We start from the raw sequence: 22,795 nt of genomic DNA, 5'->3' as shown, positions 1-22,795 counted from the left end.
AAGTACGCCGGTGAGGTCAGAAGTGATCATGATTGTGATGCCAAAAACAAAACCAGGAAAACTCACAACCTCATCAGCTGCTCTGCACGTTCCCAGAAGAGCACAAAACTCATTTTAGCCGTGACTCCACTTTTTCTGTATTTAATAAATCTATTCACAGAATTATGTTGGTGGGGGGGGGGGGGAGGGGGGTCTGCTGACTCATGATATAGTGCATGCACACAGAAAAACACAACTATCAATTACATTTACACTGACAGCAAAGATCGGCCCAATATTAACAGATATCGATAATAACTTCTTTAATAACTTTGGTTAGAATTGTTTGAGTATCGACCAATATCACTATGGAATCAATGCATTTCTACCAGTGTTATGAGAGAAACAATAAACCTATTGTAAATATGGCAAGAAAACAGGAAAATAGTGTGGTTTGCCATTAGAAGGAATTCTTTTCCTGACCAAAACATTTCTTCCTTGAGATTAAGATTTTGAGTTCTTGGCTTTGCTTTTAAAACATGTCTCGAACATCAGTCTCAAACTGTTTGGTATTAACTCAGCCCTTCAATACTTGCTGCTCTTTTCTGACACAACTAAAACATCTATCGGTGGAAACCATCAGCTGAGCAGTAGGCCTTTGTCGGTTTCAATTGTCTTAGAGTTTTGATGGCCTGTCCGGCCAAAGCCTGATCTGTTGTCAGGATCTGCACGGATCATGCATCACTCTGTAAAATGCTGAAGACATTATGGCTTCACTTTCGTTCAGAAGTGGAGACACGTCGTCCCTGAGTCACTGAGAATCACCCACTCTTTCACAAACTCCATCTGTAAGGTAAACACTAAATCTGCTTGGTGGCAAACAGCGTGGGATGGTTTATATCCAGAGCGACTCCCAGCAACAAACACATTTGAGTGAATAAGTGTGAGGCACAGAGGAGAGGGAGCGAGTGCGCTCAGTCAACCGACTCTGGATGAATAAAGTCAGAAAAACAAAGTTACGAAAATAAACAGGCAACTCTCTCTCTCTCGCTCTCTCCGTAAGATACAGCTCGGATAAATGATGGTTCTACCTCTGTAACTCCTCTGCATTCCCTCCCTGACTCTATCTCACACACACACACACAGTTGCACGCAAACACAAGAAGGGAAGGAGATAGCAGCGGACACTCTTATCTCTAAGCAGTGGCAGCTCGTAATTAGAATGACTTCGTCTGCAGCCAGTGGTTGAGAGGTGCTGACAACCTCTCAGCCCTGCATGTCAGCACAGGGGGCTTTGAAACACTGCTTTTGGCTTTGACAGGCCAGGCCAGGCACTTACAGATGTTTTCACACTCACAACACACACGTCTACATGCACTCACTGCAGCAACTGTGCTTCAAGGTCGAGTTCGCTATAGAGCGGCGAGGAGGGAGGAAGGGAGGGAGGAAGGGAGGAGGACGAGATGTGTCTGAAGGCTTGACACATGGACCATATTGAGCTTTGGCGTATTGGGGCTTATGAGTGGTGAGTGGGTGATATACAGATACCAGCCAACTGGGAGGAGGACATAGATTAAGGAGAGAGTTTCAGCCAAACAGACATTGATACACTATGAGGATAAACATTCATTACAAGCCAGAGGACACGGTTTCTTAAAAATAAACATATATAAAAGTTTAAACATGCTCAGGCTGGAAATAAATAGCAGCAAAACCCTGCACAAACTTTGGTCTCAATTAAGTTGAATTGAACTTTCACTTCCTTATGCCCTTGACTTGCAAGAACAAAGAAAAACAAAGCATAACGGGTTTGGAAACATTTTAAAATTCCAGATGCCGTTTACCATAAAGTTCTAGAGTACAAAGTGTAGTTTAAGATAAGTGCTGCCAACCTCAACACTACATTATCACGACTGTTTACTACTTTAAAAGGTCAGACCACAGGCCGGTGTGTAAACCATAGTTGTGTAAACTCATCTTTATTTAAAGGTCGCACCTCCCTGGAAACTGTGATGTTCTCATTCATTTTCACCCACTACCCCCCCGTCACTTCACCACAGCTGCTGTATTTACATTGAGACCTTTCTGGCTGCGGCCCAGCCTGTCGATCATGGTCCCTGTCACTTTTGTCGCGCCTTACGTTTCTCTCCCATCTAATCACACTTGTGCTAAATGATTGTTGGCTCACACTGTCTTATCTGCAAACAGGACAATCATGCACCGTAATCTTTGCGGCCATATGCCCAAAAACCTTCATTCCTCAGATGTAGAAATGTCAAGAATAACTGAGTTGTGCTTTGTGCACGACCAGAGGAATAACAAATAAGAGGCCGAGATGATCAGGAGAGCTGAGGAGGGAATATATTTTAGATATTCAAAGTATCAAAATAACAAGGAAAAGAGGGAAGAGGACTACAAAACGGATTCGAGGAAAATGTTTTGAAAAAAGGCAAAAGGTACCTTGAAGAGAGAATAGAATGTGAAACAAACCAGGATGTGTATTCATCCATTTCCACAGCTTTGGTTTTCCAGCGGCCGGGGACAAATGGTGTGGCAGTAATTCTAAGTCGGCTTGAATCTCAGAATAATGCTCCCCGTTTCTGTATTGCTCCCTCCTGCATGGATCACAGACTCATAAACATGGGCAGAAAGGCGGCCATTTCATCTAAACTCCACCCGCTCCTTCCTCTGAGCTGAGAGGAAATCATGCGGTGCGATACCAAATGATAGTTTTGTTCTGCTTGACGTGATTTTTGGGGTTTCTGATTCACAAAGATAGCATCTTACAGAGCTCACATCTCTCCGAGTTCACAGGAGGGTTGACTCCAAATGTACCAATGTTATTGCAGTGAATGTGAAACAAATGCAGCACAAGCACAGAGAGGAGTAATTTGTTGGGCTAGGAATTAGTGGAAGTAATCAACAGCTTAAATTAGCAATGGAAAAGGAATTAAGAACAGAAAACACAGGTGTACATGGAGGTATCCTCACACACGGAGTCTTTATCACTGCCACTACAGCTGAAAGTAGTTATTTCTTGTGTGCAGTTCATGTTCACAGGTTCCTAGTTTGAAGCTGTCATCACTTCATCGCAAGAACTAATCACAAGTTTAAAAAGAGGAAAATAGAGTCTCTGATAAAACCATTAATGATGCTCAGCTGTGAAAACATGACATCCACGACCACAGGAGAACGTTTCTCCTGGTTGTGTGTGTGAGTTGTGTACATGGAGAGTAGAAGAGGCTCCTATGTGTCATCGACTTACACAGCACAACAACCATAGTCAACACCTCTCTGCAGTATCGAGGTTGTACCGATTCATGTGCTTAATCGCAAGTCAGTCACAGACGTTAATCACCACGTCCACTCGATTTTTATAGAATCAAATAATTAATAAAAACTAGAGATGTTCCAATCCCTCTTTTCCTTCAAGATAGCTGGACCCTGTGAATCAGTGAGTACAGATGCCGGATGCCACTCAGTCTGGTTTTACTGCTTTTTAAATCTCAAACTCTTAAGTGTGTTACAATTCCACTATTTCTCAATATTTTCATGTTCAAATAAGACATTTTTGTCACACTTTTATTTTATTTCATGTCTCAGAAGGCACCAGTAAGGAGTTAACCACTGCAGACTTCTTCTCTGCTGCAACAGTAGTTGCTCATTTTTCAGTGCAGAGGAGCGAGATGCTCACAGTGACTCACTGGACTCTGCCCCAGAGGTAGAAGCACTCTGCCCCCGGCAAAGATCCGAAAATAATTAGCTAAATTAAACCAGTGGAGCTGCTGCATGTTGTGTGCACATACAAGCCAGGAGGTTATATTAAATTTGTCTTAATAAAAATGTAATAACATTCCTTAAGACATGTGTATTGTACATTTCCACAGATTTAGAGTGACTCATAATGAAGATGATGACATGGAGAGGAATAAGATGGTGTAGTGGTAAAAGTGACCAAGTGGGAGATCCATTTAAACTTTGGGGATTACTCTCAATGGTATATGATTAATTTGCTTACGCCTACATACGAATGACAACAGGAAGCTGACTTCATTATTAACAAGGTATTTTTTTATGTAACAGAACCTTCAAGTATCATTTAATGATTTTCTGTATGTATTGATAATGCATAGGTCCACTTCACTTTCACATACAGGAAAACACCCTGCATGTCTCTATAATAAAATCAGACTGACACATATGGGCCTGTCATTGGGAACAGGTGTCCAGGACACTGCAGTATGTGTGTGTGTGTGTGTGTGTGTGTGTGTGTGTGTGTGTGTGTGTGTGTGTGTGTGTGTGTGTGTGTGTGTCTGTGTGTGTGTGCGTATGAGCATCTGTGGACTGTATGTAAGAGTGTCAGTAGAGATTAGTGGCTTCGGTCAGAGACACGGGGTCGACTATGGAATTACAGGACCGCAGAGTGTGGGTATTGTTCCTATAGCCTGGATCAGTGTGTCGTACAGCCTCACTTAAACAAGCATCACAGATGTTCACAGAGCCTCCTGAAATAAAAAGGGGGCTTGACCACACGCTGCAGACGTGATCTAAAAAGAACCTCAGACTATCCCCCAAGGATTAAACTGTCATCAACAGATTTGTGCTAAATCTTGTTATCTCATATTTTATCTTTCATCAAAGTCTAAAAATAAATCTGTAAGTTATATAAGAGTTATGTAAAAATATGTATACATAAATAGCGATTTGTCGTTTTCAAATATAAACTCTTTTATCTCTTCATCAGATAAAAATCTTAGAATATAAAAGTTAAGATTGAACTCATTTCAGATCTTCTGAAGATTATTTTGAAAGTGAGTCACATTTTAAGGAAAAAAGTTGTGAATCACTGAATTTATCAATATAAAATGAACAATGTAAAAAAACTTGATTAGTCATTTGAATCTTTCAGACAACTGATATTTGATTCCAACTTCTTAAATGTGCATATTTCCTATTTCTGGGGTTCGCACTGCTGGTCAAACCAGAACTTTCTAAAGACTTCACTCTGAGATATATATAAGCACGCAAAACATAATCAACAGATTAAGTACAATTTGAAGAATAAAAAATGGACACCTCAGTCTCTGTAACTGTTCTTTACTGACTACTTATCGCTGGTGCTTACAAAGAGATGTATTGTATGTACATTGAGCCATCAATCAACATAAGTATGCGTTTGGACATCGAATGAGGAGTGGCGGTAAGAATGACACTATAAATCTGTCTGTCCCCACACTTATGGGCCTGAGAGTGTCCTTCCTGAGACTAGTTTGCAAATTAAGAAGCAGTCATGAAAACTGTAACATGTTAAATATTTTGAATAAGAGGAGGAGGAGGGGAAATAGGCTTTAGCAAAGAAGCTGGCATTTCAAACAGTTTCTTTAGAATCAAATTGGTCGTTAAGTCGATACCCAGTTGTAGATGGGGTTCATTTTTGTATCTTACCACACACATTGTGGGAGAAGGATTGGTTTAGAGACAGAATATGACGGTGGTAACAGAAGGTAAAAGGTGCCTCTCTACCAAAAAACTATCTATCAAAATATCTGCCTTGTTCTTTGAGGATGTGGCGGCAGAATTTGTCTGCTTGATTTGACACGACTCTCATCACCTGCAGTGTAACAGTGACAATCTAAGCAGCGACACATTCACAGGGCAGGCGCTCAAACACCCACAACAGTCTCAACCACAGGACCACAGAGTACCTGCGTGGCTGTGAAGAAGGGAATAACATCGCCATCTAGAGGCACGACCCAGCATCTCCCACTTCAAGCACAGCTCTGAACAGTAGAATGACTGTCATGCTCTCCCACACATCACTCACAGAGCTGCTCACTCACTCACTCACTCTTTTCAACAAGTGGATTCAAGCAGCCACAGGAGGAAGCTGTCCGAGACAACAGCCCCAAAAACAACCAGAAACAACAGAGAGTCGCGGCTTCTTCCTCATATGCTCGATGAGACGTAGAACTATAGCTCCCCATGCAAGGTCGGGTCCAGCCAGCATGCAGTATATCTGGGGCGAGTATGAGGGGAGAGAAAGACAGGTAGCGGAGAGGATGAGGGGAGATAAATACTTGACACAGGGATAACCTTCAGTGAGAGCATGCACAGCTTGGAGCTTTAACCACCTCTCAAGTGAGACGGGCATCCAATGAAACAAGGAGAAACACAAAAAGAAGGAAATGGAGGTAAAGCCTCCACAGAGGAAGATTTAGTTTTTGTCCTTACCTAGGATGGGAGCCAGGCGAAAAATGTCCGAGAGACGACTGTTCACAGGTTCGTATGGAGAATCCTCCAAGAAGTCATTGCCTGTGAGGAAGATAAACAATCGTTATCAATCGCTATCTGTAAGACAGACAGGCATACAGACAGATTCTGTACATGGATAGATAGATAGATAGATAGATAGATAGATAGATAGATAGATAGATAGATAGATAGATAGATAGATAGATAGATAGATAGATAAATAGATAGATAGATGTATATATATATATAGATAGATAGATAGATAGACCCTCTCCTCAAAGACAGACAGATTAACCCTCTCCTGTTTGTTTATCACCCCCCCCCCACACACACACACACACACATTGGCCTGCATGTGACAGGGTTATTTGGGCCAGTCAATATCAACGCTGGCACACAGCCACACGCTTGATTAGGCAGGTTGGTCAGCTGCGTTGCGCAACTGGAAGTCGCCTCGCTGGCAACGAGTTGGATGCAGTTTAGGGACTAAAAGCCCCCCCCCCCCCCCCCCCCTCTTCCTGCCATGATCAACACTTTAAGATGGCAGTGCCAGCGCTGAGGAGCTTCACGCTCCATTACCTTCAAGGGACGTGATTTAAGAGGTCAAAACGTGGGCCCAGGCTCTGCAGGACCATTTGCTGTGTGAACCCAGTCAGGGGCCAAATTTAAAGGAGAGTTGAGTGATTGTGCTGGATGGCATTGGACTGGCAATAGATACAGAGCTGTGTGTGCTAGGGTTTTATTTGTTGTGTTTTTGTGTTTGAGGTATAGGCAGGGTAGGGGAGGGCAACAGAGCTGGAGGGGAGAGGGTGGTGGACTGATGCTGACCCCTCCATAGAGCAGTGGGAGGAGCAGGCGCAACTCATCATCTCACCCTTTAGATTAGACAACGAATTCAGGGAACGTACATTTTTTTAATAAACTATAGCTGTAGTACGCAGAAGCAAAATCGGGATTTTGTCGAGCATTACCCACAAACAAAAGCTGATATACTGGTAAATATAACAAACATGAGCACTTGAGGACATTACGCAATAAAAAACACGAGTCTGCTCAAGGGCTGAGAACTATAAGTCCCACAACACACACTAAACACCCACCTTGTAATGTCTGATAGATCCCCCAGTAAATGCGCAGACAGTTCTTCTCCTTCTTCATGCCCCTTTTACACCGGCAATTGTACAGGGGGCTCTGCTTGAGCGCGTCTATGACGCTCCGGCACTCGTCCTTGGCCTCCAGGCCGGCCACCATGCTGAAGTTGCTCTCTCTCCCGCCGGCCACGCACTGCCTCATCGTGCGGTACTTGGAGCTGCAGCCCGGCTCCTTCAGACACTGCTCGCTGGCTCTCACACAGTCCAGCCTGCGCACGTTCTCCTCGGCGTAAGACAACACATCTGTACACACAGGAGGAGTCAAGCCCATTATTAATAACTATAATAACGATGCTGAGTGAAATCATATTCCCTCATTGACGCGTATTTGCTTTCTTGAGCACTTTGCAAGCTGTGATATAATTGAGCTTTTTCTGTAAACACATGAAAAACACGTCTACCATGCATTGTCACAGATCTAAACAGAGGATACACAGCAGGTCAACACTAATTCAAATCTGATTTTACTGAATGAGTTCTGTCATGCAGACTCATTTTGGAGCAGTTTGGACTCTAGGAGCCTCAACACGTTACACTGAGCAGCCGCTGCCTCTGCAGGACTTACATATATGATCAGCTCCAGCTCACAAACAGCACTAAAGAAACATTAATATAAATCTACGGGATTAATTCGTGTCAAACCCACAGAAGTCGGTGGTAAATACTGAGGTAAAACTTACCCAAAAGAGGCAGGAGGACGTACAACCCTGCGAGGATCATCGTCTTCGTCTCCATGTGAAACACAAACCCTTGCAAAGAACAAAATGTGCGACCTAAAAGCAACTTAACAGTAGTTTAATTCCCAGGGTACTTCCACCGTTTGGAAATCCATTGAAAGACGTAGCAGCGTGCGCTCCGCTGTGCACAACACATCCAGCTTCGCCTCCTGCGAGAGATAATCCGCTTCCAGAAAAGTGTCCGGTCCCGATTCGGCAGTGTTCTCTCACTCTCAGTAAAGTCTAGATGTTCAAAGATGGAAACGAGCTTCTTTATTTCTCTCCTCCCCGTGTTGTCGCCGCCGGGAGACAGAAACCAAGGGATCAGCGCAGCGGTGGAGGCGAAGCGGGCGAGCGTCCTCCAACTCCAGCCAGTGGGATGGATGCTTGCGTCTGTGCGTCTGAGCGCACTCAGCCAACTGGAGCCCCACTGCTGTCTGGCGCATTCAGCAGGAGGAGAGTGCCAGCTTCCCCCCCTCGCTCTGGAGTGCAGTCATCTTATCATGAATTAGCAAAACATAAATCACAGGGAACTCACTCCAATGCTGCAATGACAACACCTAAATTTAACAATTAGCGCAAAAGTTCAATTAAGTCACAAAAAGGGATTATTTTGGAAGGTTGCAAACTAACTACAAATCTTTGATTGGGTTATATGCTATTTTTTTAATTATGTTTACTTCCCAGCTCACGTTCTGCCTAAAGTATATAAAAGAACATAATCACTTATGCAGTTCATATAGACACAGGCAGTGCTACATAACCCCAGAGGCCATGTGTGGTCGCATTTAAAACGTTTGGAAGTCATCGAGTCTGCACAAGCTGGTTTTACATTTCAGTGTAAGTGCGCTGACAGGCAGAGGGCAAAGAGCAGGACCCCTGTGCATTTTTATGACATGATTAATATAGCAAAGAGCTAAACCCGTAGAGGAGCTTACAATGCAAATTCTAAAGTGAGTGCCACTTGAGTGACAAAATGAATGGACGTGTTTCAGCCTCACGCTGTGCTCAGGATGTCTCAGCCCTGTGTGGGGCTCCTCCCTGTTTGCTATAATAGTCAGAGAGAGGAGAAAGTATAGTTATGCAACAGTAGCTGTCAACAGCGAGGGGACTTAAAGCTGTGAGGTATGAGATGCTGACACACACCAGGGGGTTGTGATATAAAATAAAGTCTCTGCACAATATGCTGATGTGATACTTGCCAACCTGAGCAGCGCTGCACTGAGGTAAAGCTGCCTCCCTGTGCGTGTGTCGCCATCTGTCGGAGGTTTAGGGGTAAAGGTCACTGTTAGGAATAATGATGTGGTGCCATATAACACACACATTTCTCAAGTGGAAATATGAGCATCGTATTCTTAACACATTTGTTGGATCAATATGTAGTAAAATGGCGAAAAATCAGACAAACAGAACATGCTTGTAATAATAATAGAGATGAAGCATCCTGCAGCTTGTAACTCTTCCTGTGGCTCATTGATTGTCTACGTGGGCCATTCGAAGGCTAATCCACTTGGCTAAATATGTGGAACCTGATAATGTCAATGAACCTCTCTCTGCATTACAGACTGGACTGAATCAATCAAGGATGCAGGCGTCCGGCACAATAAATCAACCCTAACACGTGTGCACACTTACAGAGAGATGGCTCATTTGAACTACAGTAAATAACCCCTGTTGAACAGGAAGCATCCGGAAAGGTGCAGTCACTTTTCAGAATGACTTTTAGTTTAGCTAAATAGAATTATATCCATGCCTAGAGAATATACTGTAGCTGGAGAAGAGACAGAAAATGGGCACTGATGAACGACAGGCTCCTATCTGGGCTAATTGTCTGCTCACAGTTTGATGACGTTGCTGTTCTCAAGTCTCCGAAGGGAACCATGCCAGTCAGGGGAAGGCTCAATGTGGTGATTTATGAAAAGCCACAATCAATATGTGATATTAATTTTGGAAAATGAATGTCAGAATGATGTACTCCTCGGGTCATTTAGCGTCCCACGGCGTAATGTGCTTCATGGCACCGGATCAGGAGCGTTTCTTTCTCATCCTGTCCCACTGGTGAAAAGAGAACATTGGTCAAAGGCCGGGATCGTGTGACAGACAGTGGAGAAGTGAGACAGCCGAGTTGTGCCGACTCAGCACTTGATTAAAGTTCAACACCATGAGTCCGGGCTGATTAATCAAAGTGTACTCTAATGGTGCTGTGAATTATTAACTAGATGGGAACTCAAAGAGGCAAATGCTTATTGAAAAATTAGACTTTTGTAATAATTTGCATTGTGCATTCAGTGGAATTAAGACCAACACTGTCATAGAATTACAAAATACCTCCCATCAGATGTCAACTACACAGACAGGGTAATTAAAGAGAGCCTGACCAGTGGTAGCAATGGTGCTAAGCTAGCTTAAGTGAGACTATTCAGTCCTGGACATTATACTAACTAGAAGCACCTACACAAGGTTAACACTGGCTAGTTAATAACTGTTTTAAAACAAGATGAACCAGCACCAGCAATGGCTTTAACCATGTGGACATTATTGAAGCTAATATTGAGTAACTAAAGTTAGCATTGCATAATCACAGGTGCTAACCCTAATTAATAGGGAGCCTCACGAACCGAATATGTGCTAGCAGTGGTGCTAAACATAGATACATGATTGGCGCTAACTGTAGCTAGCTAAAGGCATCCTAAAAACAAACCTAGCCGCTGCTAATAACGCAGCTAATAACGGCTAAGCCTGAAACATGCTTCTGCGTTTTCACGGGCCCGTAAGCGCGAGCTGTGATTGGTCTGCTATACATCCCTTCTGGAGCTGCATTTCCGGTTTCATGCCCCATAATACCGGCAGAAATCACGGAAGATTTAGAAGAACGAATATGGACCAAATAGAAGAGCACTTGGCAGAAGATATCCGATAGTATGATCACTTGTATAACCTGTCACTGACTGGCGGATTTGTGTAAATAAACAATCGACGAAGAAGAAAGAAGGCGTCTCTAAGGTCGTCTTCGACAAAAAGCATTACTCCGCCTAGTGTTCTGGCGCGGAAGACTTCTGCGACTGATTGAGAGCCTCGAACACACCTGACAGAGTTGAAGCTAACGCTAGCTAACTGAGGAGAGGCTCAACAGGTGCTAGTCGGTGTTAGCTACATCTGGGTCCTAATTGTAGCTAACGGCTGCGTTGAGGTTATGTTTTAATTTTTAAACATTTATAAAAAAAAAACATTTTCAGTTTATGAGAAACTACGCAGCCGCCATTCTTAAAAAAAAAAGCCGAAAGGCTAGCTTGTTTCCTGCGTAGCTGAAGTTCAGGGGGCTAACTAGCCTCCAGCTAACGTCACTCCGGGAGTTTATATATTAATTTGAATCTAGTTTAGTTATTCAACCAGCTGTGGATTCAAGATGAGTCTGGACACGCTCTTCCACCAAATACTGGTGACTGAACAACAGCTGACTGAGCAGACACAGAAGTTTAAAGAAGGTAAGTCCTCCTTCCTCGTGTAGCATTAGCTGTTAGCTAAGTGAGGCTAGCCAGGTTAGCAAAAACGAATTACTCTTTTTGAGCAATTTTAGTTTACAATTTGATTTTCTTCTGCTTTTAATCAACCAAATTCACTCTACACACTGATTTGTGACAGGTTGTTTAATGTTTTGCAGTCTACAGCTTCATTAGCTAATAATAAAAAGATTAACTTTACATGTTGAAATAAAATAAAAATAAAATGCATATAAACAAAATAAAGTGATAAACATGATAAAATAGCTTTGTATGTAAGGAGTTGAACCTTATAGTCAATCCTGTGCGTAACTAATCGGTTTATTCTTTATTGCAGTGAAAGTTGCCATCATCAGATGTAGTGAGAAAATCAAGGGCACCTCTGAAAAGATTGAAAAGTCCAAGAAAGAACTGGATGAAAAGGTGGGTCTACATTTGTCTCCTTTATGTATTGCTAATGTTTGAATGATAACGAAAGTCTGATAATAATCGCTTTTATACAACTGATACATATTTATGGTTTTCTTTAAATATACACTTTACATTTGTATCACTAACTATGTCAAATATAAAGATGTCCTCTCTTTACCTTGAGGTGGCATATTGTTTTAGTGGGATTGATTCATGAGGTAAAGAAGTGCATATTGGCATATTGATGAGCTGATCTGCTTTATGATTTAAAACACTTAATCTCTAGCATTCGTTTCATCAACTGTGCACAGGAATCGGCAGCAAACTGCCAGTCTAAAATCAATGGCTAATTTCCACCGGATAGCATTAGTGAAACCTTTTAGGACGTGTGAGGTTTGATGTCAAGGACCGGCTTGTTGACCTCGCAGAAATATTGCTTACTTGTTCCTGTACTTGTTAAAGTGGAGATACGATCAAAAGAGCAAATGAGTCCGATAAGGAAATGTTGCTGAACACAACACCACGTCTGTCTGAGTATCATCTGCCTCTCCGCACGTGGACCTTCCAATACACAAACCGTTTACATCATTCAGAAATGCAGGGTCTTTTTTCAGCATGCAGTGTTTACAGCTCTCCTGGTGTAATGTCTTACAGTTTATAAGAGCTGTCTGAAGATAATTACAGTGTTTAGAAAAATCGTAACCTGATTGCACTCGGCTGTAAACGTGCAGGGCTCCTTGGCTACTGTATAAGAAACAAAAAATCACAGTCTCCTTGACAGCTCATGTCATAGACTGACAACCGCTGAAAGTCATGCCTGAGGCAACGCTGAATTGAATTTACCTTCCTATATAATTTAGCAATTTTCCTTTCCTCAGGATGTACCGTGTAATCACACAGGACGAGGAGACCAAGAGAAACAGGAACTAAACACACAAAGTTTCAAAGGGAACGATGTATATAGTCACTCTGCAAAAGTATATGTTTTTACAAGTATTCAAAGGCACAGGTCATTTTTGTTCACATATAGATTCTCAGAAGGGGTCACCAACATGCCTACCTTGAACATTATACAGTACATAATCATCGTGCTGGCTGCCCGTCCTAGAACATTCTTCTTGTTTCTCCTCCTCTCTGATCAGTAACACATATCTCATATGTAAAGTAATGGTAATCTGTCTCCGTCCCTGTACATCTGACTGTCAGACTGCACCTCTTCATTTCCCTCTCATGCATTTATGCTCCAGGATCAGCAGTTGTCTGTGATGCGGCTGCAATACGAGCTGATGAAGAAATGTGAAGACCAGATATCGAAGCAAATTGAGGAGCTGCTTTGCCAGAAGAGTCATCTAATGGAACGTCTAGTCAGTTGTAGCCTGAATTGATATTTACATCGCATATGCGTGTGGTTAATGTGTAATATAGATACCTGGTGATTATTTTTCATAGCTTGTCATATAGGTGCTGGATTTACTGTATTAGACTGTTTATTTATTATAATTTATAAATCTGATCTACTTTATAATGTCCATAAAATTAAAACAATGTGAACAAGAATGTAATAATGCTAGAGTGGATTTGTCAGATAAGTTTGATTAATCAGACTCTTTTAATTCTAACAGTACACAATCTAAATACTTTATATTTAAAGTGATAGATAAACCTGAAACCAGGGAATGTATACATTTTCAAAGTTTTTGGAGGTGCCATCCTCGTTAAAAGGACTTAAACCCAGATACATGCTACTGTTGTAACAAAGCCCTATTAGAGAGCATGCTTCTTTATTCTTCAGGGATGCACTTACAAATGTTATGCCCCAATAAACCTTAAGTTTGCCCGACTTACAGTGATTACTGTGGGGTGGGACAGAAACTCAGTGATTTACATTTACAATACATATATATATATTACACTAATAGTAGCAGTAGTACAAGTTTGCTGTAGCATCAGCAAACATCTGTGTTTGTGTTATTGTTGGGAGTATTTCCCTTATCCTTCTTTTCATACCAGGCCAAAATAAAGAAGGAGTCTAAAGAAGAAGAGGAAAGCTTTCTTCAAGAGATCTCAAGGTTCAACAGTGACTTCAGTCTTCCAGGGAACAGAGAAACAGTGTTCAAGAGCCAAACACACACTGAGATCCTGAACCTGGAGGGGGACGTGGAATCATTATACAAAGGTCATAAAACACACTTTATTGTACTGCTGTCACTGGAGACACATGTTGTATAATTCAGATGTGGCCCTGCCTGCGCATTACAAAATTATAATTTGAGTCTCGGAATATTATTGAGTACAAGTAGCTGAATACATACACACACAGATGAATTATTGTCATGATCACGATCATTGACACCGATACAGTGGATAATAAGTCAATATGATTTCAGGAAGAATATAATCTGAAAATATAGGTAATGGTCGAGAGTGAAGGTAAAATTGATATCAGAACTCATCACTGAATATAATTGAACGTTTATACTGTATGGATCAGACTAAAAGAAGCTGAAAAGTTTTGGAAAGAAAATAGTTTATCATTTTGAAAAAATCTCAAAATTCCTCCATGAGTGAAAAACTGACCATATGGTCTCAATGGAGGCTAAAACAAATATATAACATAAGTCTGGCAGGAAGCGAAATAGTTTATTGAGCCGAGTGTAAGATTTGTGGTTGATGTATCTTTGCCAGTATACATACTCTCACATGTCAGTGCAGCAGGATTCTGTTAAATGCATCATTGTAAACTTTATTAGATGGATTTCTCTGTGTGCAGAAAGAGAAGGCAAGTTTGAGTTTCCTACACACAGTTTGAACTTTAAGACTTAATTTTCCCTTTTAATCATGAAGTTTAACCAACAAATATGTAGTGATTCCATGTAGGGAAACTTCTCTGCCAGTATATTGTATTTTTACGGCCAAGCAAACTACACTTTGATTTCGTTGGAACTCTTTTCATTAGTTCCACTCGTCTAAGGCCATAGCTCCTATCTGCAGAGACAAAGACCGTCTCCATGTTACTCTTTGTGTCTGGGCTCAAGGGAATACAGTTATCTGATTGTGTGTACAGTTAAAGTGAATTTCAAACATGCTCACATTGCACCTTTGCAGAAGATAAGTTTTCTTAGCAGCGTGAGTTTGATATGAATCTGTCTTTTCTCTATCTACAATCAGAGATGCAACTGATGAGCAGTGGGAACAGTCACCTGATCGCTTTGCAGGAGGAGAAGCGAGCGCTCCAGCTCGAACTACAGGGCCTGGATAGTAACCGGAAAGGTGAACAGTTTATTGTGCGTCAGATAAAGTGGTTCTGAAAGAGCATGTGACGGTACAAATGTTGTTTTTATACCGCAAAGTGACAACACACTTCACAAGCTTCTTTTGATGTTTCAAGTACTTTCTCACACCGCCTATGAAAAACCATCACTTCCACTTCCATCTTGTTAGTGGTGCCCTGCCTTTGATGTCTATGGAAATCAGAGCTCGGTGGGGGAAAAACAGTCATCTATAAATGTATCTGCTGCCAAGCCAGCTAGAATTTGAAAATTCATACGTGCTGCCAAGGCCGGTGAATCTTGAGCCCAGATGTTGATCATAAAGTATGTTGGCTTCTGGCTCGGTGGTTAGGTTGGAAGGGAGATCAGGGATGTGAAGAAATTCTGTGTGTGTGTGTTAAAGGGACTTTTAGTACACACACATTTAATATGTAGCTACCCAGGACAAATATATGTTTAGTTGTGTTTAAGAGCTGATATTTTTTACTTATTTGACACGACACATCCCACTGATGCTGCTCCACTCATCAGTTACCTCCTCTGCTCGCTGGTGGAAAGCTAACGGGTGAGGCAGCAGATTTGTCGCCATCGAAGAGTAAACCAGCAGCTTTGTTCAAAGTCGGCAAACCTTTGTTCAATACTTTGCCGTCTACAGTGTAGCTCACAAAGCCTACCACTTTATTTTCAGTCTATGGTCTCAGACGCCTGAGCAAATGTCTTAAAAAAAAAGTCGCTGTGTTATTTATTCTTCTTCACTACAGACCTGGATCAGCAGCTGAGTTTGGCTGAAGCAACGACAGATTCTCTGAGAGCAGACAGCCTGATTGTCAGTCAGAAACCTCTCACCGACAGCACCTGTCTGAGGTGAGTACCATCATCTGTCTGCAGGCTGAGGACACACACACAGTAACTGGTTCACCTGCAGTGTCTTTTATGATCCGTATGAGACATAAAAGCAGTGAATGCTGCAGGAAAACAAAGGCAAATAAAACTCAGAGGAGAGAAGTGGAAAAAATAAAAGGTAAACACAGCAATAAGCTGTTAAGCAGCTCATAAAACACGTTGTTTCGCAGATGTTTCCTTTGAGCTTCCTGATATTTTAAACAGTCTTTTGCTGAGCCGCTGTGATGCTGAATTAGGTGAGTGCTCTGTGTGTGTTGTGAAGGCTGTCAGGCCCGGTGTGTGACAGCACAACTGTCCTCTCATCAGAGGAAACACACACAGCGTTAACAACACAATACAAACCACCGTCCTGCATACTTAGATAAAAGGTGTTACTCACAGAGGGTGGAAGTGATTCATTCTGTGAGAAGTGCTGAATAGACCAGTTAATTCCGTCTGTGTTTCTCCCTCCGTGTCGTTGTGGCTGGAGTCCAATTCTGGAAGTGTAAATAACAGAGCATTAAGACCATTTGGCTTTATTAAGGCTTTGATGTGCAGTGTATTTCATTCAGTCAACAAGTATAAAAAGAGAGGCTAATGTGATGGATGCAGGGGGAATGAGCGAGGGGAGGGGAGTTGCTTATCCAGCGACTTCTCAACAAATAAATTGAGTTTGATTTGAGTGGAATCATACATCACATTTCAACTGGGGGGGGAATCTAAATTATTGTTATTAATTTTGGAAATCTATTATTATGTAAACTGGTTTTAAATATTGAGCCTTATCAGGTAGAGCTGCCTTTCTTCTCAGGGTGTGACGATGTTCATTCTGATGAAGAATCCCTTTGTTTTCTCTTTCAAGATTAGACTTCTTTTGAATATTTATGTTTATCGTCTGAGAGAGGGTTTGGATGGTTCATATAATATCATCTTTCCATGTTAGTTATTACTGACAAGATGGACATCCACATGCAGCAGTATGTTTAGAGAGTCATCATGGACTCTATAAGCCAACTGCACATGGGAACAGGGAGTTGATGCAGAATAAACAGAACCACATGTACATTCACTACATTTTTGAATTGATCAGGGCCTTTTAAGCTCCAACGGTCATATCGGCTCAGTTACATTGGGCTAAGCTTTGTGAGGTGAGGTCTGTTAGTATCTTTCCAAGATGCTGTTGACACTTTGTGCTGCGGTTGTTTTGAATCATCATGTCAGTGATTGCTGACTAGCAAGAGCTTAGTTGGTCTACTCTGTAAAATCCAGTGGTAATGTGTCTCTGGTGACCAATTGTGATTGGATCTCGCTCTCCCCCTCTATATGTAAATACTGACCTTTGTAATTAGTTTTTTTGCTTGGACCTAATGATGTTGTTTTTTACCCAGTCTGTTTTCAGATGTCTGTGCTTCTTGTCACCTGTTCTCTAAGTCTATGATGTTCCTTTGGTAGGATAAACACTATTATTCCAAAAAATAGTCCTGACATGGGGGATGTTGCCCTTGTTTTTCCGTCGGGTTCATCCACATTGGTTAGATTTTCTATTTGAGTTTTGCCTTCTAATCTGGGGAACACATTGTGCTCAGGCTCAAACCAATAGTCTTTTACGTTGTTCTCTGGCTCAGATGGGTTCGGACAGAAAATTGCAGCCAGAGACGCACTCTAATATCATTCACATCATATTCATCCTCATCGAGCTGTCAGCGACACCCCGGTGCCCCGTACTGAATCATCTGCACAAGTAAGGTTTGTCTTCTGGTTTATAACGATTTTTCAGGATCGGTAAAAAACAAACTGCAGCTTCCAGCATCTTTTCTTCCGAAAAGGTTATGAGACGCGTCAATCATCCGTCTGTCACTGAGTCAGACGCTGTAATTCAGCATCTTACCAGTTTATCACCAGCAGCAACTTTAAGCATTTTTAAAATGGCACCTTTTGACACTGAGTGGGAGAATAAATGTGTGTTTGAGTACAATTCTCTTTTTTATCTATTTAACTTGGTAAAACCTGTATTTACGAATGCTCTTTTGTTCCTCATCTCCTCAGATTGAAGCACAGATAGTGAACAACAGCAGTTGTAGAGACATTTGAGACACATGTCCGCTCATCCCAGCAGAATATTAACTAATGTAGAATATTAATTGAGGCTCAGCTCTATCGGAATGCGTGTGGTAGGTGAACGCTGACCCACATTGTTTCCCCACAAAGAGACTTCCTTTATTTAATTGAAGACTGGAGATCAATAGTGTTCCAGGAAGGAAGGGTCATTGTTATTGCTGATGCCACCACTTTGGATAATATCTTTTCTACAATACTATGGCTGTGAAGTGATTAACAAACTGCCAGACCCATCTCTGCGATAACGCAAATCAGTTTTTAAATAAAAAATAGTTATTTATTCTCACTGGTTTTGAATCGTATTTCCCAGTTTTTCATTAAAGACCATTCTCTTCATATATCTGCTGTTGTGTGGAGAAACGAAATAGTCAATCACTGCTTTGACATTCAGCGGAATGCTTTTCCTCATATTTATTCATTTATTATTCTCTTTCCTTCACCCCCCCTCTCCCTGCTGTGCCTTTCTACGAGTCCCTCCTCCGTCTCCCTGTCGTTCCTTAAATCATGCATGTGGGTAGCATGTCCTGTTCATCCGTCGGCCTCATTAAACATACCAGGTCTTTCATTACTCAGGGCTTATTAGTCTCAGGAAGTGCTGAGGATGTGGCTTTGGAATGAGAGAGCCGCACCCCCCCCCCCCCTTCACTCTCTCACTCATTCTTATGATCATCCATTCTGAGCTGAAACCATCAATCCTGTCTACAGCCTCTGTAGTGTCTCTTTAAAACACATATTTTAACTCCCCGCTTATTGATCGCTGGAAATTGAATGCACGTCAATTTGAATGAGTGCTTCAGTCATTTAAAAAGTGTTCAGTGTGCAGAACGGGGGGGCGGGGGCGGTCACTGCAGCGGATCATTCACTTCCACACAATAGAGAGATACTTTCACATATTCAGTCTATGTGCTCGGGATGGATTGATGATTTGAGGAGTTGTATCTTTTTGATGTGTAGCATTATTTTCATTGATATATCACTGCTATATATTTAGTATAGTATAATAAAACCCACAGAGACCAGAGTGGTTATAGTTTATGTTTCATTAGTCTTAACTTGTATGTAGTTTTTCTATCTCCATTTTTTATTTTAAGTACATAAGTCGTTTTTGTTTTATTTTGAGGAATTGACAAGTTTTTGTTCTGTCACCTCCACCGAGGAGGTTATGTTTTCTTCAGTGTTTGTTTGCTTGTCTGTTTGTGGCAGAATTATTTAAAAAACATCAGGGAAGAACCCATCACATGTTGGTGTGGCCCCAGATCAGAAGCTGCCTCTTTCTGGAACTAGTCCAAGTTCAGTTTCAGTTCATTTTGCATTGTTCATTGCAGTTTTTAGTTTTAACTCAGGATTTGTATTTCGTTAGAAATAACCTTTTCACTGCTCAACATAACCCGACAGGAGACCAACAATATCCAAACTAACAAATGAGCATCTCTACAGCTACAAGACTCTTTCTTCTGTGACTAAACTCACCTCATCAGGAAGTTCCACAGTGAGATGTAAAGTTTAAAACACTGCTGTTTGTTTTCAGAACTTAAAAAAAATATACTTTAAGTATGGATGCTATACTCTTTCATTAACTTTCAATAAAAGAGACAGAGGTGGCATGTCTTAGATTTTCATATGTGGCTCAGTATAGGTCCCACCCACACGCACACACACACACACACACACACACACACACACACACACACACCTGTCATAATAGTTAAATAACAGACGAGGCATCAAGTAGCATGGACCCAAGACCGATGGTTTTTCAAGAGGGAAACTGAGAAGAGTAACACCATTTCATGTATGTTTATGAAATTATAGTGTGAAATGTTTACTCTGCTGCCATAAGAGCAAACTGAGGAACAGCAGTCTCGTATTTTCTTTTTTGTGTTGTTTTTTATGGCATTGTATTGAAACACACATTAAATATATAATCCAGTCCATTGAAAATGCATTATCATTAGGTTTCCTTGAGGAGAGATGATTACAGAGTCACTGCTGCATGTTAATTACAATCAGAATCAGGTTTATTTGTTCCAGGTGAGTTTGCACACTCAATGAATTTGGTTCAAGCCAATGGTGATGGTCTAGTATAGATTTGTAGACTTGACGTGTTTAACATGATCCACCAACTCTTGTCCTCGCCAAATTTTGGCTTCTACTCTTGATATTAACTCAACTGTCAGAACATTCATGTCATCATCCGTTAAATTCTCACATATTTAAGTTACCCAGACTATTTCCGAGGATGAAGTTGTTTTTGTATAACCTAGTGTATTTTTGTTTCATGTAGTCTCATAACACATCACTCTGAATACGCCTTAAATTACATCAAACTATTTCCAACCAGACTTTAGGGGGAAATCTATTAAAATAAATACCAAGTTCTGATTGTGTGAGTTGGATCTTGAGACGACCTTTGCATGCAGGGGCAGTCTGTGTCTTAAGCAGGAATACTAACAAGACGCTTTAGCTTCCTTTATTTTTGTTTAGACTGAGGTAGCTGAAATCCTTTGATACGTTTTCTCCGTCCACAGCTTCAGTAATTGAAGCTGGTTTCATTTGTTCACCAGACTGAGGCAGGAGCTGGAGATGCATAAAAAAGGAGAACTGGAGCTTCTGCGTGAGACGCTCGGCTCAGAAATCCAGATCCTTCAGACCGTAAGTGTCTGTGTGATGCAAATGTCTTTACTTCAAGTTTAGTTCAGACAGGACGCAGTCTTTTCTGTCCAGGATTAGTCAGACAAAAGCAGCTCAGGTGGAGCACTAAGTTGTTTTTCTTTTTTGTAAGTTTTCCTTAGGTAACGAAAGTTCAGAACTCATTCATGTCCAAACCTCAGTCTGAAGTGTTTCTTTGTCGTCTCTCACTCGGTTTCTCTTCTCATTATTTGCAGAAGCTGGAGAGCAGCCAGAGAACTGAGCAGCGTTAGAGCGATGAAGCAGGAAGGTTAACACCCGTTCACTCATTGTGTCTTTGGTTGAAAGAGCGAACAAATATAAGAAAGAGGACAGGAAGGAGCAAACAGCGACATTCTTAACTAAACCCGCTGGATTACAGGTATAGTTTAGTCTTTGTGAGGTTTGTTCGCTTTTCAATTTAAGTTTTTAGAAGTTTCAGCAGTGAGTTTCATTCTGACATGTTAATCTTTAAAGTTATGTTCGCTGCTACCAGATAAACTAAAACAACATTTCACTAAAATCATTTCTCCTCTTCTTGTTTACTTTCAATCCCAAAATACTTTGACAAATATGTTACTCTCTCGAAAAATGAAATGTGAAATATCATATTTTTTGCACAATAGTTAATCATAAACACACTCACAGATAATGTTTGTGTGTCTGTCATAAGGGGTTTGATATAAAGGGAACTTTCAAATTGTAAATATATGCTGCCCTCTGCTGTCCAAACACTAACAATACAATAAAACAGGCTCTGAAACAGCAGTGTGTAAACATAGATAAGCAAATATACGTTTCCTTTAATATTTTAGATTTCAATTGAAACAATGACTCTGAATTACATTTTTTCAATTTAAAAAAACGCAATAGAATATAAGTACTGATTCAAATATTTACTGTTACGGCAAAAACTAAATATATTGCCAGAATCTTGTGGACTCAGAAACGCACATGTGTTAACCCTGTGTATGAGGTGTACAAAACCAAAGATTGCTAATTACACACTATTATAATATTGTTATTTTACAGTTAATAGCGTTGATGAGGAAAAAAAGACATGTTTGATGGACAAGGATAGAAAAGACAATAAATATTAAAAGGACACATTGGTCACATGAAAACTCTACAGGCAATCTGTTAAATGTATTTTTAAGTAGTAGATTAATATTAGGATTAAATCCTGTCAAGTCGGGTTTATTTATCAAGCACATTAACACAACTCAGTGTGGCCCAATGGGCTGTGCAATACAAAGAAGAACATGAAGAGAAGTACAATAATATAATAAAGTAGAAAGTAAAGGAAAAGAGTGAATAAAAGATGATGATAATCCCTTATTTTAGCAAAAAGAACCATTATGATAAGAGAAGATAATCAGCTGCCACCTAATGGGAGACATGAGACATCACAGTGTATCGCCATTAATCCCTCAGTCCACTGAGCTATGTCAGTAATTGATGATTCGTCTAAACGAGAGGGTCGTGCTGCGGGTCGGCTTCTCTCTGATTGGAGTGATTCCTAATGCAATGAGTGGAATGTCAACGTCTGCCTAATGAGAACCTGCGTTCTCGTGGTGACTTTTTAACCTTGACCTCAGCGAGCGACGTCTGGATGTGTTGGAAAAAGCTGAGAGAGCAGACAGGGCGTGGTGGTTAACCTCATTTCAACTGCCTCACTCATCCACGTCTTGCCATCAGGATCATTTTACTAATAGTCGCTCACATAATGGTGAGTGGCTGTTAGTGAAATGAAGTCAGACCCAGAGCAGAGGAGGCAGCAGTCAGACACTTCTTCTGCATTTATAAAATGTAGATGCAGAGTATTTGTGCAGGGAAATCGAGTTTATTCA

At 41.1% G+C, this 22,795-nt stretch overlaps 2 protein-coding genes across 7 annotated transcripts in view; one reads left to right on the top strand and one right to left on the bottom strand.

Annotated features, from left to right (window-relative positions):
* The window catches only part of gfra1a (gdnf family receptor alpha 1a), an 80,620-nt gene extending 63,949 nt beyond the window's left edge, over window positions 1-16,671 (bottom strand). Inside the window, exons 1-6 of one of the 6 annotated variants that reach the window (XM_062401745.1) lie at window positions 16,561-16,671; window positions 16,042-16,243; window positions 9,305-9,356; window positions 8,063-9,146; window positions 7,332-7,625; window positions 6,211-6,291 (exon numbers count right to left, since the gene is read on the bottom strand). In XM_062401745.1, coding sequence (XP_062257729.1) covers window positions 6,211-6,291; window positions 7,332-7,625; window positions 8,063-8,117 — 430 coding nt within the window. In that variant the 5' untranslated portion in view covers window positions 8,118-9,146; window positions 9,305-9,356; window positions 16,042-16,243; window positions 16,561-16,671. Of the gene's footprint in view, window positions 1-6,210; window positions 6,292-7,331; window positions 7,626-8,062; window positions 10,195-16,041; window positions 16,244-16,560 lie in introns of those variants that run through there. The other 5 variants (XM_062401741.1, XM_062401742.1, XM_062401743.1 and 2 more) reach the window with 5 other exon arrangements.
* ccdc172 (coiled-coil domain containing 172) lies at window positions 11,443-21,305 on the top strand. The gene is made up of 8 exons (XM_062401746.1): window positions 11,443-11,583; window positions 11,936-12,021; window positions 13,257-13,373; window positions 14,020-14,185; window positions 15,178-15,279; window positions 16,040-16,142; window positions 20,843-20,930; window positions 21,164-21,305. Exons 1-8 carry the CDS (start codon window positions 11,505-11,507, stop codon window positions 21,197-21,199), a joined length of 777 nt encoding a protein of 258 aa, XP_062257730.1. The 5' UTR covers window positions 11,443-11,504; the 3' UTR covers window positions 21,200-21,305.
* The last annotated feature ends 1,490 nt before the right edge of the window (window positions 21,306-22,795 follow it).

This window comes from Platichthys flesus, chromosome 12 (assembly GCF_949316205.1).
Source record: "Platichthys flesus chromosome 12, fPlaFle2.1, whole genome shotgun sequence".
Lineage (NCBI taxonomy): Eukaryota > Metazoa > Chordata > Actinopteri > Pleuronectiformes > Pleuronectidae > Platichthys > Platichthys flesus.
The sequence above is the reverse complement of the archived record's forward strand: the minus strand, read 5'-3'. Positions and strand labels throughout refer to the sequence as shown.

Excerpts from the sequence above, each read along its gene's own strand:
- ccdc172 (XM_062401746.1), top strand. The coding sequence starts at position 11,505 with ATGAGTCTGGACACGCTCTTCCACCAAATACTGGTGACTGAACAACAG. Across the intron at positions 11,584-11,935 it reads GACACAGAAGTTTAAAGAAG|TGAAAGTTGCCATCATCAGA; the intron begins GTAAGTCCTCCT and ends TCTTTATTGCAG. Across the intron at positions 14,186-15,177 it reads CGTGGAATCATTATACAAAG|AGATGCAACTGATGAGCAGT; the intron begins GTCATAAAACAC and ends ATCTACAATCAG.